The sequence below is a fragment of the Mytilus galloprovincialis genome, chromosome 2 (assembly GCF_965363235.1).
Source record: "Mytilus galloprovincialis chromosome 2, xbMytGall1.hap1.1, whole genome shotgun sequence".
Classification (NCBI taxonomy): domain Eukaryota; kingdom Metazoa; phylum Mollusca; class Bivalvia; order Mytilida; family Mytilidae; genus Mytilus; species Mytilus galloprovincialis.
In genome coordinates this window covers 3,470,243-3,485,787 of record NC_134839.1, presented here as the reverse complement: position 1 = coordinate 3,485,787, position 15,545 = coordinate 3,470,243, and the positions used below count along the sequence as shown (strand labels likewise).

At 32.0% G+C, this 15,545-nt stretch overlaps 1 protein-coding gene across 1 annotated transcript in view; it reads right to left on the bottom strand.

Annotated features, from left to right (window-relative positions):
• LOC143062698 (obscurin-like protein 1) overlaps positions 1-15,545 on the bottom strand; it is a 198,541-nt gene that overhangs the window by 74,682 nt on the left and 108,314 nt on the right. Inside the window, exons 18-20 of the mRNA XM_076234448.1 lie at positions 14,945-15,104; positions 9,904-10,049; positions 3,198-3,418 (exon numbers count right to left, since the gene is read on the bottom strand). Coding sequence (XP_076090563.1) covers positions 3,198-3,418; positions 9,904-10,049; positions 14,945-15,104 — 527 coding nt within the window. The remainder of the gene's footprint in view (positions 1-3,197; positions 3,419-9,903; positions 10,050-14,944; positions 15,105-15,545) is intronic.

Here is a 15,545-nt window from a genome sequence, read left to right as displayed (position 1 = left end):
AACGGGACCAAAAATTAAGAATCTACATACACAGTTAGATTCGGCATATCAAAGAACCCCAAGTATTCAATTTTTGATGAAATCAAACAAAGTTTAATTTTGGACCCTTTGGGCCCTTTATTCCTAAACTGTTGGGACCAAAACTCCCAAAATCAATACCAACCTTCCTTTTATGGTCATAAACCTTGTGTTTAAATTTCATAGATTTCTATTTACTTATACTAAAGTTATGGTGCGAAAACCAAGAAAAATGCTTATTTGGGTCCCTTTTTGGCCCCTAATTCCTAAACTGTTGGGACCTAAACTCCCAAAATCAATACCAACCTTCCTTTTGTGGTCATAAACATTGTGTTTAAATTTCATTGATTTCTATTAACTTAAACTAAAGTTATTGTGCGAAAACCAAGAATAATGCTTATTTGGGCCCTTTTTTGGTCCCTAATTCCTAAACTGTTGGAACCAAAACTCCCAAAATCAATCCCAACCTTTCTTTTGTGGTCATAAACCTTGTGTCAAAATTTCATAGATTTCTATTCACTTAAACTAAAGTTATAGTGCGAAAACCAAGAAAATTCTTATTTGGGCCCTTTTTGGCCCCTAATTCCTAAAATGTTGGGACCAAAACTCCAAAAATCAATCCCAACCTTCCTTTTGTGGTCATAAACCTTGTGTTAAAATTTCATAGATTTCTATTCACTTTTACTAAAGTTAGAGTGCGAAAACTAAAAGTATTCAAACGACGACGACGACGACGCCAACGTGATAGCAATACAAGACGAAAAATTTTTCAAATTTTGCGGTCGTATAAAAATGAGAGATTTATTATTGCGGTTTCAGAAAAATCTGCATACATTTGTGATTTTTTTCCAGATTGGCACTGTGTTTCTACAAAGGACATTATTTAAAAAAAAATAAAATGCAGTTTTCAAATTATGGTATTAAATGTAACCAGATGCTCTGCAGGGTGCAGCTTTATACGACCGCAGAGGGCAAACCCTGAACAGTTGGGGCAAGTATGGACACAACATTCAAGCTTGATACAGCTCAGAATTTGAATTGTGATTAAATAGTTGACACAGCAAAGGTTTCTGACACAGAATGAATGTTGTATAATGAACTTAAACATTTTATTTTTTTTGCTTTTGAGCAATACACTATGCTGTAGAAAAAATCTTTTAAATTTCTGAAATCTGAATTGAGAAAATGTTTACCCCTATCCCCACCCCTCCCCATTTCTTTTCACCTCCCCCAATCCCTTATTCCAAAAATAATCTCAATTCGAATTTCTAATTAAGTTGGCAACAATAACTACTCATTTAAATACATCATAAAGTATTAAAATATAAAATAACTTGCAGTCATGGTTAAAATTTTAAAATATAAATTAACAGTAACTTCTTAACATAAATTTACAGCTACACATCTCAAGACAATTATCACTTCCATTAACATAATTTTCAAGCAGTGTAATCAAGTATATAACAGTATTCTTTAAATTTTAATTGGAATTGGATTACCTCCCTTACACTGCTTTTAAATTGTCTAAATTGTCCTTGAACCAGAAAAAAAACTTGATTCCCCCCTTTTTTGCCCCTTATTGGTTAATAATTTGATCCATTACCCCCTGCAACCCTCCCTTTGAAGTATGGAAACTTGTGGTATAATTTCAGAGAGATTTATACACTTAAACACAAGTTATTGACTGAAAACTACAAAAATGCTTATTTGGGCCCTTTTTTTGGCCCCTCACTTATTGAAACCCCCATGGAGCAAGAACCCCAAAACTGTTTCCAGCCAATGTGATACCAATATACAACCTAAAAAATTTTGCAGTCTTATAAAAATGAGTAATTTCCTTTTGAATAGAAATCTAGTAATTAATAAGTATTTCATCAAAAATTTAATTCTAGGCAAAGTTAAACTGGAGGCTCTAAAGAGCCTGTGTCGCCCACCTTGGTCTATGTGCATATCATATATAAACAAAGGACACAGATGGATTCATGACAATATTGTGTTTTGGTTATAGTGATGTGTTTGTAGAACTTACTTTACTGAACATTCTTGCTCTTTACAATTATCTCGATCTATAATGAACTTGGCCCAGTAGTTAAAATGTTTTGTAAAAATTTACAAAATTTACAAAATTTATGAAAATTGTTAAAAATTTACTATAAAGGGCAATAACTCATTTAGGGGTCAATTGACCATTTTGATCATGTTTACTTATTTGTAGGTCATATTTGCTGTTCATTATTGCTGTTTACAGTTTATCTCTATCTTTTTTTTGTAGTAAGAAACCTTGTAGTATAATTTCAGAGAGATCCATACATTTAAACACAAGTTATTGTCTGTAAACAAGAAAAATGCTTCTTTTTGGCACTTTTTGACCCCTTATTCCTATATGTTCAGGGAGGTTAACCCAAAACTCAATCCCAGCTTTCCCTTTGTTATATGGAACCTTGTGGTACAATGTCAGAGAGATCAAAACAGTTACACACAAGTGTACTGAAACTAGAAAAATGCTTTTTTTTGGCCCTTAATTCCTAGACTGCTTGCCTCATAACCTTAAAATAAACCCCAACCTTCTACTTATTGTATTAAACATTGTGGTATAATTCAGGGCAATTAAAATACTTATACACAACTTATTGTCCTATAACGAGATAAATGCTCGTTTTGGGCCCCTTTGGGACCCTAATTCCTACACTTTTGGGACCATAACCCCCAAAATCAATCCCAACCTTCCTTTTATGGTTATAAACATTGTGCTAAAATTTTTATTGATTTCTATTTACTCATACTAAAGTTATTATCTGGAAACATCTGTCTTTGACAAGGCTGACAAGGACGTGATATCTATATACGACCAAATTTTTTTTCATTTTTGCAGTCGTATAAAAACTGTAATTTGCCCCTATTTTCTTTTTTAGCCATGGCGACCATGTTGGTTGGCAGACAGGGTCGTTGGACTAGATACACCAATAATGATTGTGACCAAGTTTGGTTAAATTCGGCTTATTAGATTCGGAGATTAATTTTGTAAAAGTTAACAGAGGACGAAGACAACGACGACGGATGCCAAGTGATCAGAAAAGCTTACTTGGCCCTTTTGGGCCGGGTCAGCTAAAAAGGTCATAAAGAAATTTTTGTTTGAAAATTCAAGAAACATGACTTACTCAAATTAAATGTAAAGTTACCTCAGATAAATGCTTCCAATCTTTGGCAAAATCTTCATCTTTTATACTCCTATCACTGTTCTGGACTATTCTATTGCGAAGATATTTAATCCTGGACAAATCTGCCACCACCGTTAGATCATTTTCATGTGGAAATACATCTGCTATGTTGAGTTCTGTCAAGTTTTTCATTAAAACCATCATGAGCCTAATATCAAAGTCTGTGGATACTGCTTGCACATCTAAAATCATAAATGAAGGAATTTTGTAGCCTTAGTTGTATTCTTTAAAGGGTCGCTAGCTGTCAAAGTCATGTTCACCAATTTGACTAAACTTCTCACATTTCATTTATAATAACGTAAAACATTTATCCAAATCATAAAAAAAGTCTAAAATAAACAATTTACAAGGAATTTATTATTCAGGTTAGATAACTTTGTTTTGTTTGTATTTTAGTCTTGACGCCATCTAATTAACTATTGAGTTGACCTATGCAGACCTATTATGGCTGTAAAAGGGATATAAACATAAATATAGATATAAATAAGATAGTGAAATTGTGCAATTTGATTTTTTTTAAGGTCTGTTTAATTTCGTATTATAGATTAAAACTATATGATAATTGTTGTTTTTACCTAATATAAGAATGATTTTTTGTGGATAGAATCAGCAAATCAAAGGATTTACCTTTGTTTCACTTTCAAAATTGACATTCTTTTCCGTAAAATAAATAGACATGCACAATCCATGCGTTATCCATCTCTAGCTAATAGGTTAAATTGAAGTTCACATGAATACGGATTCAATGAGCTAGAAATTATTCACTTAATTGCAAGTGAATTATTCAGTATTAATGTTTCTTAGCTTATTTTTGACAAAATTGAACCATACTGACTGCTTAAAGCGAATAATTATTTCACTTTTACACTTTCATTAATGATTAAACAAAAAACAATCATATTTTAGATTTTTTATATATCTCGTAGCTAATGCCCATTTGAGAGAATCTGACAAAAAATTCCAACCTGTATATATATATAAACAAGTCTAAATTGAAAACTACGTCCAAACCTATGATTGCGTTGGATAAAAACCGCAATTTTTATACGTGTGCATGTAAAACAAATTTCGTTGTATATATATATATAGAGCTATATATATATATATAGAGCCCCCATGTGTTAACAAGAGTACACACATTGAAAGTCTAACCTGCTTTACTTATACGACCAAATTTATGTTAAAATGAGTTCAAGCTCAGATGAACCTTGCCAGACAGACATGTACATCTTATAATCATACCACACTACAAATACTCTTAACCTATTGCTTATGGTATCTGAGAAACCTTATTAATTATAAAACTAGAGGCTCTTGTGTCCCTCGCCTTGGTCTATGTTCATACTAAACGAAGGACATACATAATAGATGAGAATAGAATTCATGACAAAATTATATTTTGGTGATGATGATGTCTTTAATTTGTCATTCTTACTTTACTGAACATTCTTGCTGTTTACAATTTTCTCTATCTCTACTGCACTTGGCTCAGTAGTTTTAAAGAAAAATATTTTGTAAAAGATTACAAAAATTTACATAATTTACGAAAATTGTTTAAAATTTACTATCAAGAGCAATAACTCCTTAATGGGTCAATTTACCATTTTGGTCAAGTTGACTTATTGGGAGATCTTACTTTGCTATACATAATTGCTGTTTACAGTTTATCTTTATTAAAGATAATATTGAAGTTAATAACCAAAAACTGCAAAATTTTCTTAAAATTACCACTTCAGGGGCAGGAACTCAACAATGGGTTGCCTGATTTGTCTGAAAATTTCAGGGCAGTTAGATCTTGACTTAATGAACATATTTCAATAATTGAGATTTGCTCTTAAAGCTTTGAATTCAGAAATATTAGCCCTATGTACTTTTTTCAGCCATGTCAGCCATCTTCAGTTGGTTCTTGGACAGGGTCATTGGACACTTTTTAGAAATCAACATACCCTTAAGATGATGGTTGCCAGTTTGGTTAAATTTGTCTAAGTAATTTCAGAGGAAAACATTTTTTTTTTAAATTACTAAAATTTTAGAAAAATGGTTAAAAATTGACTACAAAGGGCAATAAAATTTTGATCATTTGACTTATTTGTAGATCTTACTTTGCTGAACATTATTGCTGTTTACAATTTATCTCTATCTATAATAATATTCAAGATAATAACCAAAAACTGCAAAATTTCCTTAAAATTACTAATTAGGGGGCAGCAACCTAACAATGGGTTTTCCCATTTGTCTGAAAATTTCAAGGCAGATAGATCTTGACCTGATAAACAATTGTAACACCATTGTCAGATTTGCTCTAAATGCTTTGGTTTCAGAAAAATAAGCCAAAATCTACATTTTACCCCTATGTATTATTTTTAGCCATGGCGGCCATCTTGATTGGTTGGTGGGTTCATCGGTCAAATTGTTAAAACTAGATACCCCAATGATGATTGTGGCCAAGTTTCGTTAAATTTGGCCCAGTAGTTTCAGAGGATAAGATTTTTGTAAAAGTTTAGGGACGACAGACGACGGACAACGGACGCCAAGTGATGAGAAAAGCTCACATGGCCCTTCGGGCCAGGTGAGCTAAAAAGAAGATGTTGTATGATTGCCAATGAGCAACTCTTCACAAAAGTAACACATAAACAAACAACAAAAATTGAACAATGACCAATGTACCATGAAAGCGATGTAAAGGTCAGATGAACCTTTTTATAAGCAAGAAAAGATGAACACCATAAAACATTCTATCATTCTATAAACCAAATATAATTGATCGACCTATTGCTAATAGAATCTGAAAAACAAGCATATAACCATTAAAATTTCATTGACCAATGAACCATGATTATGAGGTCAAGGTAAAAAAAATCCTGCCAGGCAAACATGTTTATCTTAGAATTATGCCATATACCAAATATAGTACCCTACTGTGGATTCATATATTTTTCGTGGTTTTTAATTTTTGTGGATTGAAGAAACCTTGCATTTTCATGGATATTTGATTTCGTGGTTTTGTCAGTCTGTATACAACCCAATAGCAAATTTGTGATTTGTTGAACATTAAATACACGGTTCACCTGTACCAATGAAAACCACAAAAATTGGTATCCCACAAATAATAATGAATCCACAGTATTGTTTATAGTATTTGATTAAGACAAAATTGTGAAAACTAATAACATTGTCCAGTAAACAATGAAAATGAGGTCATGGTCAGATGAATCATGCCAGACAGAACCAGATGCTCCGCAGGGCGCAGCTATATACGACCGCAGAGGTTGAACCCTGAACAGTTGGGGCAAGTATGGACACAACATTTAAGCTGGATTCAGCTCTAAATTTGGATTGTGATTAAATAGTTGACACAGCATAGGTTTCTGACAGAAAATGAATGTGGTCTAATGAACTTAAAATATTTTTTTTGCCTTTGAGCAATTCACTATGCTGTTGAATATTAATCCTCTCCAAAAAATGTTTGAAGAAATTTTCTTTTTATTTATGAAATCTGAAATGAGAAAAATTTAACCCCCCCCCCCATTTTTTTTTCACATCCCCCTTTCCCTTTTTCTAAAACTGATCTCAATTCAAATTCCTAATGGAGTTTGCAACAATAACTACTCATTTAAATACATCATAAAATATTAAAATGTAAAATAAAGTGCTTGTTATCACTGAATGGTAAAGATTGTTTTAATTTATCAGTTGGTAGTAAAAGTGAATATACATTGTATATTGTATAAAACAATGATTTAAGTTGATTCAACTACTATTCTGGACAAAGAAAGATAACTCCAATCAATTGAAAATTTCTTGCTATTGCACAATATTGTGCAATTAGATATTTCTTGCTATTGCACAATACTGTGCAATTGAAAATATTTGCTATTGCACAATACTGTGCAATTGAAGATTTCTTGCTATTGCGCAATACTGTGCAATTGAAAATTGCTTGCTATTGCACAATACTGTGCAATTGAAGATTTCTTGCTATTGCTGAATACTGTGCAATTGAAAATTTCTTGCTATTGCACAATACTTGATATAATAATTTTGGATCCCGATTTGAACCAACTTGAAAACTGGGCCCATAATCAAAAATCTAAGTATATGTTTAGATTCAGCATATCAAAAAAGCCCAAGAATTCAATTTTTGTTAAAATTAAACTTAGTTTAATTTTGGACCCTTTGGACTTTAATGTAGACCAATTTGAAAACGGGACCAAGAATTAAGAATCTACATACACAGTTAGATTTGGCATATCAAAGAACCCCAATAATTCATTTTTTGATGAAATCAAACAAAGTTTAATTTTGGACCCCGATTTGGACCAACTTGAAAACTGGGCCAATAATAAAAAATCTAAGTACATTTTTAGATTCAGCATATCAAAGAATTCAATTTTTGATGAAATCAAACAAAGTTCAATTTTGGACCCTTTGGGCCCCTTATTCCTAAACTGTTGGGACCAAACCTCCAAAAATGAAACCCAACCTTCCTTTTATGGTCATAAACCTTGTGTTTAAATTTCATAGATTTCTATTTACTTATACTAAAGTTTTGGTGGGAAAACCAAGAATAATGCTTATTTGGGCCCCTTTTTGGCCCCTAATTCCTAAACTGTTGGGACAAAACTCCCAAAATCAATCCCAACCTTCCTTTTGTGTTCATTAAACTTGTGTTTAAATTTCATTGATTTCTATTTACTTATACTAAAGTTATTGTACGAAAACCAAGAATAATGCTTATTTGGGCCCTTTTTGGCCCCTAATTCCTAAACTGTTGGAACCAAAACTCCCTAAATCAATCCCAACCTTCATTTTGTGGTCATAAACCTTGTGTCAAAATTTCATAGATTTCAATTTACTTAAAGTTATAATGCCAAAAACCAAGAAAATGCTTATTTGGGCCCTTTTTGGCCCCTAATTCCTAAAATGTTGGGAACAAAACTCCCAAAATCAATCCCAACCTTCCTTTTGTGGTAATAAACCTTGTGTTAAAATTTCATAGATTTCTATTCACTTTTACAAAAGTTAGAGTGCAAAAACTAAAAGTATTCGGACGACGACGACGACGCCAACGTGATAGCAATATACGACGAAAAATTAAAATTTTTGCGGTCGTATAAAAAGGAATCTGATGTTCAGTAGTTGTTGTTTGTTGATGTGGTTCATAAGTGTTTCTCGTTTCTCCCTTTTGTCGAGCCTTTTGACTTAGTGTGTCAAAAAAGCAAGACATAGCGATCCTACACTCCATCGGCAGTGTCCACAAATACTCACTCTGTGGTTAAAGTTTTTGAAATTTTAATAACTTTCAAAAACAATCCTGGATTTCTACCAAACTTTAATAGAAGCTTGTTTATTATCATAAGATATTATCCAGAAGTAATTTGAAAAAAATAATTTCCATTTTTCCGTATTTAACTTATAAATGGACTTAGTTTTTCTGCAAGAAAACAATACTTTCACTCTGTGGTTTAAGTTTTTTAAATTTTAATAACTTTCTTCAACTATCCTGGATTTCTACCAAACTTGGACAGAAGCTTGTTTATGATCATAAGATAGTAACCAGAAGTAAATTTGTAAAAACAAATTCCCAATTTTTTTGTATATTTAACTTATAAATGGACTTAGTTTTTCTGCCAGGAAACATAACATTCACTCTGTGGTTAAAGTTTTTAAAATTTTAATAACTTTCTTTATCTATCCTGGATTTGTTCCAAACTTGGACAGAAGCTTGTTTATGATCAACAGCTAGTATTTAGAAGGAAATTTTGTTAAAACTTTGAATCTGTTTATCCTTATTTTACTTATAAATGAACTTAGTTTTTCTTCCAGTCAACATTACATACAGTCTGCAGTTAAAGATTTAAAACATTTATTAGATTCATAAAGTATCCTGTATTTTTACCAAACTTGGACAGAAGTTTCTTACAATCAAAAGATAATATAAAAAGAAATATTTTTATTTTTCATTTTTCTCACTTTTGTTGAGCTGAATTAACTGCAAAAGTAGGTGAGACACTAGGTTCCAAGGAAACCCTTACAATTTTTATATAGTGATTAGACTGTTGGTTTTCCCATTTGAATGGTTTTACACTTATTCTAATAATTTTTGGGGCCCATTATAGCTTGCTGTACAGTGTGATTCAAGGCTCTGTGTTGAAGACCGTACTTTGACCTTTAATGGTTTACTTTTATAAATTGTGACTTGGATGACAAGTTGTCTCATTTGCACTCATACCACATCTTCTTTTATTTCTATACATATTACAACCATTATATGCATAAAATATACAGTTCCCCTACTGCTTATGGTATTTGACAAAAATGTATTTTAAAATTTCTTCTATTTAACATTCTTCAATAGGATTTAAACATTTTTAAAATACTATGATCATTGATGATAAAAGATGTCAGAATTATTTTTCAATATATAACATTAAGAACAACTAGGCAATAGCAAAGTCCAAATTACTACAAGAACATGTACATTAGAAGGAGCACAGCCTCCCATGGCTAGAGCATTTGTTGAATTAAACATCTGACCCTCACTGCAGTACTTGTGAATTTTTGAATTAAGGATATTAAGGGTCAACATGTGGTAATGCAGCAGAAGATTTAATTATTTTCATTATTTTGGTCTAAATGCATGTATCATTTATATATATTCACTTACTTCCAAGTCTAATAAATCTAAATCCAGTTGATTTTGTTTCAAATGATCCAACATTTCCTTTATCTACAGCTGTCTTTAATATCTTTTTCAGATTTTTTTCATCAGAGGTTGATTCTAGCTTTAAGACTACAATCAATGAACCTGGTCTAAAAAATAGATTAGAGATAATTAAATGGGAGAAGTGTCCATGGGACATAGATGATGCCCCTGCTTGCATATAACAACATAAAGGGCAATAACTCAAGGAAGGAACAAAGTGACGCCAAACAAATTTATACTTGATCTGAGTTTTGTGGTAATAAGCATTGTGTCATAGTTTTATAGTATTTGATTGAAGCAAACTTAAAATTAGAGAATGGAAACCAATGTATGGATGGTCATTACCCTACAGACAAGGGTAATTAACACTTAATGCCACCTTTGGTGCCGGCAGGGACATATAAAAAGAGAATGATATACATGTTTATAAAAGGAGACTTTATTAAAAACCAAGCATAAAAATGAATTATTATTGATTACAATATTTTACTGTATATTGTTTAAGAAGACTACAGAGAAGAATTGAGCAGAATGTCTGAAGATCATTTCATCTGAAATATGATTTTGTTCAAATGACAAATAACTTGATAAAAGTTGAACTGAATGTAATACAATGGTAAAATATCTTTTAAACCAAATTTTGGCATCAAATATTTAAAGTTATGGTGGCCTATGCATTTTATTTAATCAATGGCAAAAATTTTGTAATTACTGTCTGGTAGTGTATAATTCATAGCACAAACACTGGTACCTTTTTTTATACGACCGCAAAATTTGAAAAATTTTTCGTCGTATATTGCTATCACGTTGGCGTTGTCGACTGCGTCTTCGTCGTCCGAATACTTTTAGTTTTCGCACTCTAACTTTAGTAAAAGTGAATGGAAATCTATGAAATTTTAACACAAGGTTTATGACCACAAAAGGAAGGTTGGTATTGATTTTGGGAGTTTTGGTCCCAACATTTTAGGAATTAGGGGCCAAAAAGGGCCCAAATAAGCATTTTCTTGGTTTTCGCACTATAACTTTAGTTTAAGTTAATAGAAATCTATGAAATTTTGACACAAGGTTTATGACCACAAAAGAACGGTTGGGATTGATTTTGGGAGTTTTGGTTTCAACAGTTTAGGAATTAGGGGCCAAAAAAGGGCCCAAATAAGCATTATTCTTGGTTTTCGCACAATAACTTTAGTTTAAGTAAATAGAAATTTATGAAATTTAAACACAAGGTTTATGACCATAAAAGGAAGGTTGGTATTGATTTTGGGAGTTTTGGTCCCAACATAATAAGGGGCCCAAAGGGTCCAAAATTTAACTTTGTTTGATTTCATCAAAATTGTATAATTGGGGTTCTTTGATATGCCGAATCTAACTGTCATGACTGTGTATGTAGATTCTTAACTTTTGGTCCTGTTTTCAAATTGGTCTACATTAAGGTCCAAAGGGTCCAAAATTAAACTTAGTTTGATTTTGACAAAAAATGAATCAGTTAGGTTCTTTGATATGCTGAATCTAAAAATGTACTTAGATTCTTGATTATTGGCCCAGTTTTCAAGTTGGCCCAAATCGGGGTCCAAAATTAAACTTTGTTTGATTTCATCAAAAATTGAATAAATGGGGTTCTTTGATATACCAAATCTAACTGTGTATGTAGATTCTTCATTTTTGGTCCTGTTTTCAAATTGGTCTACACTAAAGTCCAAAGGGTCCAAAATTAAACTTAGTCTGATTTTAACAAAAATTGAAATCTTAGGGTTCTTTGATATGCTGAATCCAAAAATGTACTTAGATTTTTTATTATGGGCCCAGTTTTCAAGTTGGTCCAAATCAGGATCTAAAATTATTATATTAAGTATTGTGCAATAGCAAGTCTTTTCAATTGCACAGTATTGCGCAATGGCAAGAAATATCTAATTGCACAATATTGTGAAATAGCAAATTTTTTTTTAATTAGAGTTATCTTTCTTTGTCCAGAATAGTAAGCAAGAAATATCTAATTGCAAAATATTGTGCAATAGCAAGATTTTTTTTTAATTGGAGTTATCTTTCTTTGTCCAGAATCAACTTAAATCTTTGTTATATACAATATACAATGTATATTCACTTTTTACTACCAACTGATAAATTAAAATAATCTTTACCATTCAGTGATAACAAGCAGTTTTTTTACATCTTAATATTTTATGATGTATTTAAATGAGTAGTTATTGTTGCAAACTCCATTAGAAATTTTAATTGAGATTAGTTGTGGAATAAGGGAAAGGGGGATGTGATTAAAAAAATTGGGTTCAATTTTTCTCATTTGAAATTTCATAAATAAAAAAGAAAATTTCTTCAAACATTTTTTTGAGAGGATTAATATTCAACAGCATAGTGAATTGCTCTAAGAGAAAACAAAAATTTTAAGTTCATTAGAACACATTCATTCCGTGTCAGAAACCTATGCTGTGTCAACTATTTAATCACAATCCAAATTTAGAGCTGAATCCAGCTTGAATGTTGTGTCCATACTTGCCCCAACCGTTCAGGGTTCAACCTCTGCGGTCGTATAAAGCTACGCCCTGCAGAGCATCTGGTTTGTCGTTCACACTGAGGGGGATTTAGACCAAATACATTATGCAAGACCATAACATGGACGACTCATGGACTTGATGAGCTATATTCCAGGTGTGAAAATAACCTGACCAATTTTATTCTTACACTACAATTATAAGAAAAATATCTAGAAACAAAACAATATATTTCTCTGAAGAAAATAATGATCTATAAAGTTAGCTGGCTTTTACATACAAATGAATCAACCCACACAACAAGCAAATAAGAAACGTATTGAGTGACCACTGTCCTAGTTAATGACCTAATATTGTATGCAAACAAAAGGACTAATGGCACAAGATAATCCATGTTTAATCAATGCCAAAATGTTGACTTAATTAGTGTTTTTGTAATAGTTATCCCATGAGGACGCAGTGTGTCAGTGTAAGATCACCTCGATGACCAAGTCCCAATGGGATAACTATTTTACATCCCAGCTGTTTTAAATTAGAAGATAAAACCTTTACATTTCATAAAATCTAGTTTAGAACGCCACACGACCATTTTAATATACTTTATATATGAAACCATGTCAACTCGCCCCACTGGCTAATCCGCCCTACACTAAATCGCCACTTTCTAAACTTTCCACTCTTGTTCACCAACTCGCCCCACTTATGAAAAAGGGTAAAATCCTATTGAACAATCAGCAATAAAGGAAAAGTGTACTGACATAAGTAGTCTTGAACAATCAGTCTGACAACTCTCTGTATTTACGAAAGGGTTTCAGTGGTTGTCGTTTGTTTATGTGTTACATATTTGTTTTTGTTTATTTTTTTATACAAATAAGACTGTTAGTTTTCTCGTTTGAATTGTTTCACATTGTCATATCGGGGCCTTTTATAGCTGTATATGCGGTATGGGCTTTGTTCATTATTGAAGGCTGTACAGTGACCTGTAGTTGTTAATGTCTGTGTCATTTTGGTCTCTTGTGGATAGTTGTCTCATTGGCAATCATACCACATCTTCTTTTTATATTTAAACCCCACTGAATAAAGATCTGCCAACTTGCCCCACTAATGAAAATATATTGCGTCCTTTTAAATATGTTAAATTACTGAGTGTTGGTATCCAGTCGTCCTGGTGTAGGGGTATGTGTTGTGTGTTGATATGCTAAAGGTCTTGCGTTCTAATCCCAGCATAGACAATGGATTTTTTCTACATTTTAGAAAGTGTGTCTTTCTCAACAAATAATTATAAGTTTTATTGTGGATTAGGCATTCCTGACAAAATGTTACAAAACAAAAGAAAGCATGCAAAACAAAGAAACTCAAGCGTGGGTGATCTGGTAGGGGTGATCCGGCTAAGATCACCACTGGTAGAACAAAGGAACTGGGATGTAAAATTGCTAATTTCATCAAAACTACATTTATTTCACACATGAAAATTGGCATACACATGGCATTTACATGCATTTTGTCTTAATGCTTTAATTTATGATATATTTGATATATAAACTTTATCATAAGTACTATTTTAACCACCAACAAAGAGCGCAATATTGCAGATTCATTTATTTTCATGGGCATCAATTTTTTTGGATTAAGGAAAACTTAAAATTGAGAATGGAAATGGGGAATGTGTCAAAGAGACAAAAACCCGACCAAATAAAAAACAACAGCAGAGGGTCACCAACAGGTCTTCAATGTAGCGAGAAATTCCCGCACCCGGAGGCGTCCTTCAGCTGGCCCCTAAACAAATATATACTAGTCCAGTGATAATGAACGCCATACTAATTTCCAAATTGTACACAAGAAACTTAAATTAAAATAATACAAGACTAACAAAGGCCAGAGGCTCCTGACTTGGGACAGGCGCAAAAATGCGGCGGGGTTAAACATGTTTGTGAGATCTCAACCCTCCCCCTATACCTCTAACCAATGTAGAAAAGTAATTATATGTTTGTGGTTTTGTCAATATTTTCATTCAACAAAGCCTATAGAAAATTTGTCATTCTCTGAACATTTAATTTCATGGTTCACCTCTGCCCACAAAAATTTGTATTCCAATGGATGTTAATGGTACAGTATCTGGGGGTACCCTGGAAAAACATAAAATTTAGAAAATCATGACCATGAAATTATGACGACAATCATGATTGTAAAATATAATGATTTTCCAAGTTTGCCAAAAAAATTATCCTTGTGTTAAACATTAACTTAAACTCCTAAACTAAAGGACTTTTGGACACTGGCACTCTTCTATATACAATGCTATATAAGGTCAGTGATTTTCTTCCCAAAATATTTTTACTTTTAAAAATTGATTATAAAAATTGTCATTTTTCAAAATCACTGGCAATATGGGAAGAAAAATTGAGGAAAAGGCTACCATTTCTACATAATGAATTGGGCATCTTGACCCAAAAAGTAAATGTAAGAGTTCATGTTGTTATTGTCAATGTACTTACTCAAATGCAACAACAGTTACTTTGTGATCTCCTTTAACATTACTGTACAAATCTAACACAGCACATTCAATTTCAGCTTTTAATTTCAATTCTTCCTCCTTGTTCTGATGTATTCTTTTGCAATCATAATTCTTTATCTTAAATTTTACACTGTATTCAGCTAAAATGTTAAAACAATATTAATGAAGCAATGTAGCCATTGTGGAAAACACTGCTGAAAAATTAAGTAGGTCACACAATTTTAAATTGAGGTGTGCAAATAAACATAGAGATAAGATAAGGTAAATAATTTTTATTTCAGACTCAAAAGGCCCATACACATATACATGAAACAACTTATTCTTTTTAAACAGGATACAATGCAAAGCTATTAACAATTAAACAATAAAACATATATATAACAATGTTAAATTTTTTACAGTCAAACATAAAAACATATCAAAGTGCTGGAAAGTTTGCAACGGTAGATGTGAATTATTTCAAATATGTATTTAACCACAGCTTTGATATTTTTTTACTAAATCATTGTCTCATTAGCAATTATCAATCAATTGCTTTGCCGAGCAAAGCTTGATAAGACCACAATAAAAACCAGATGCTC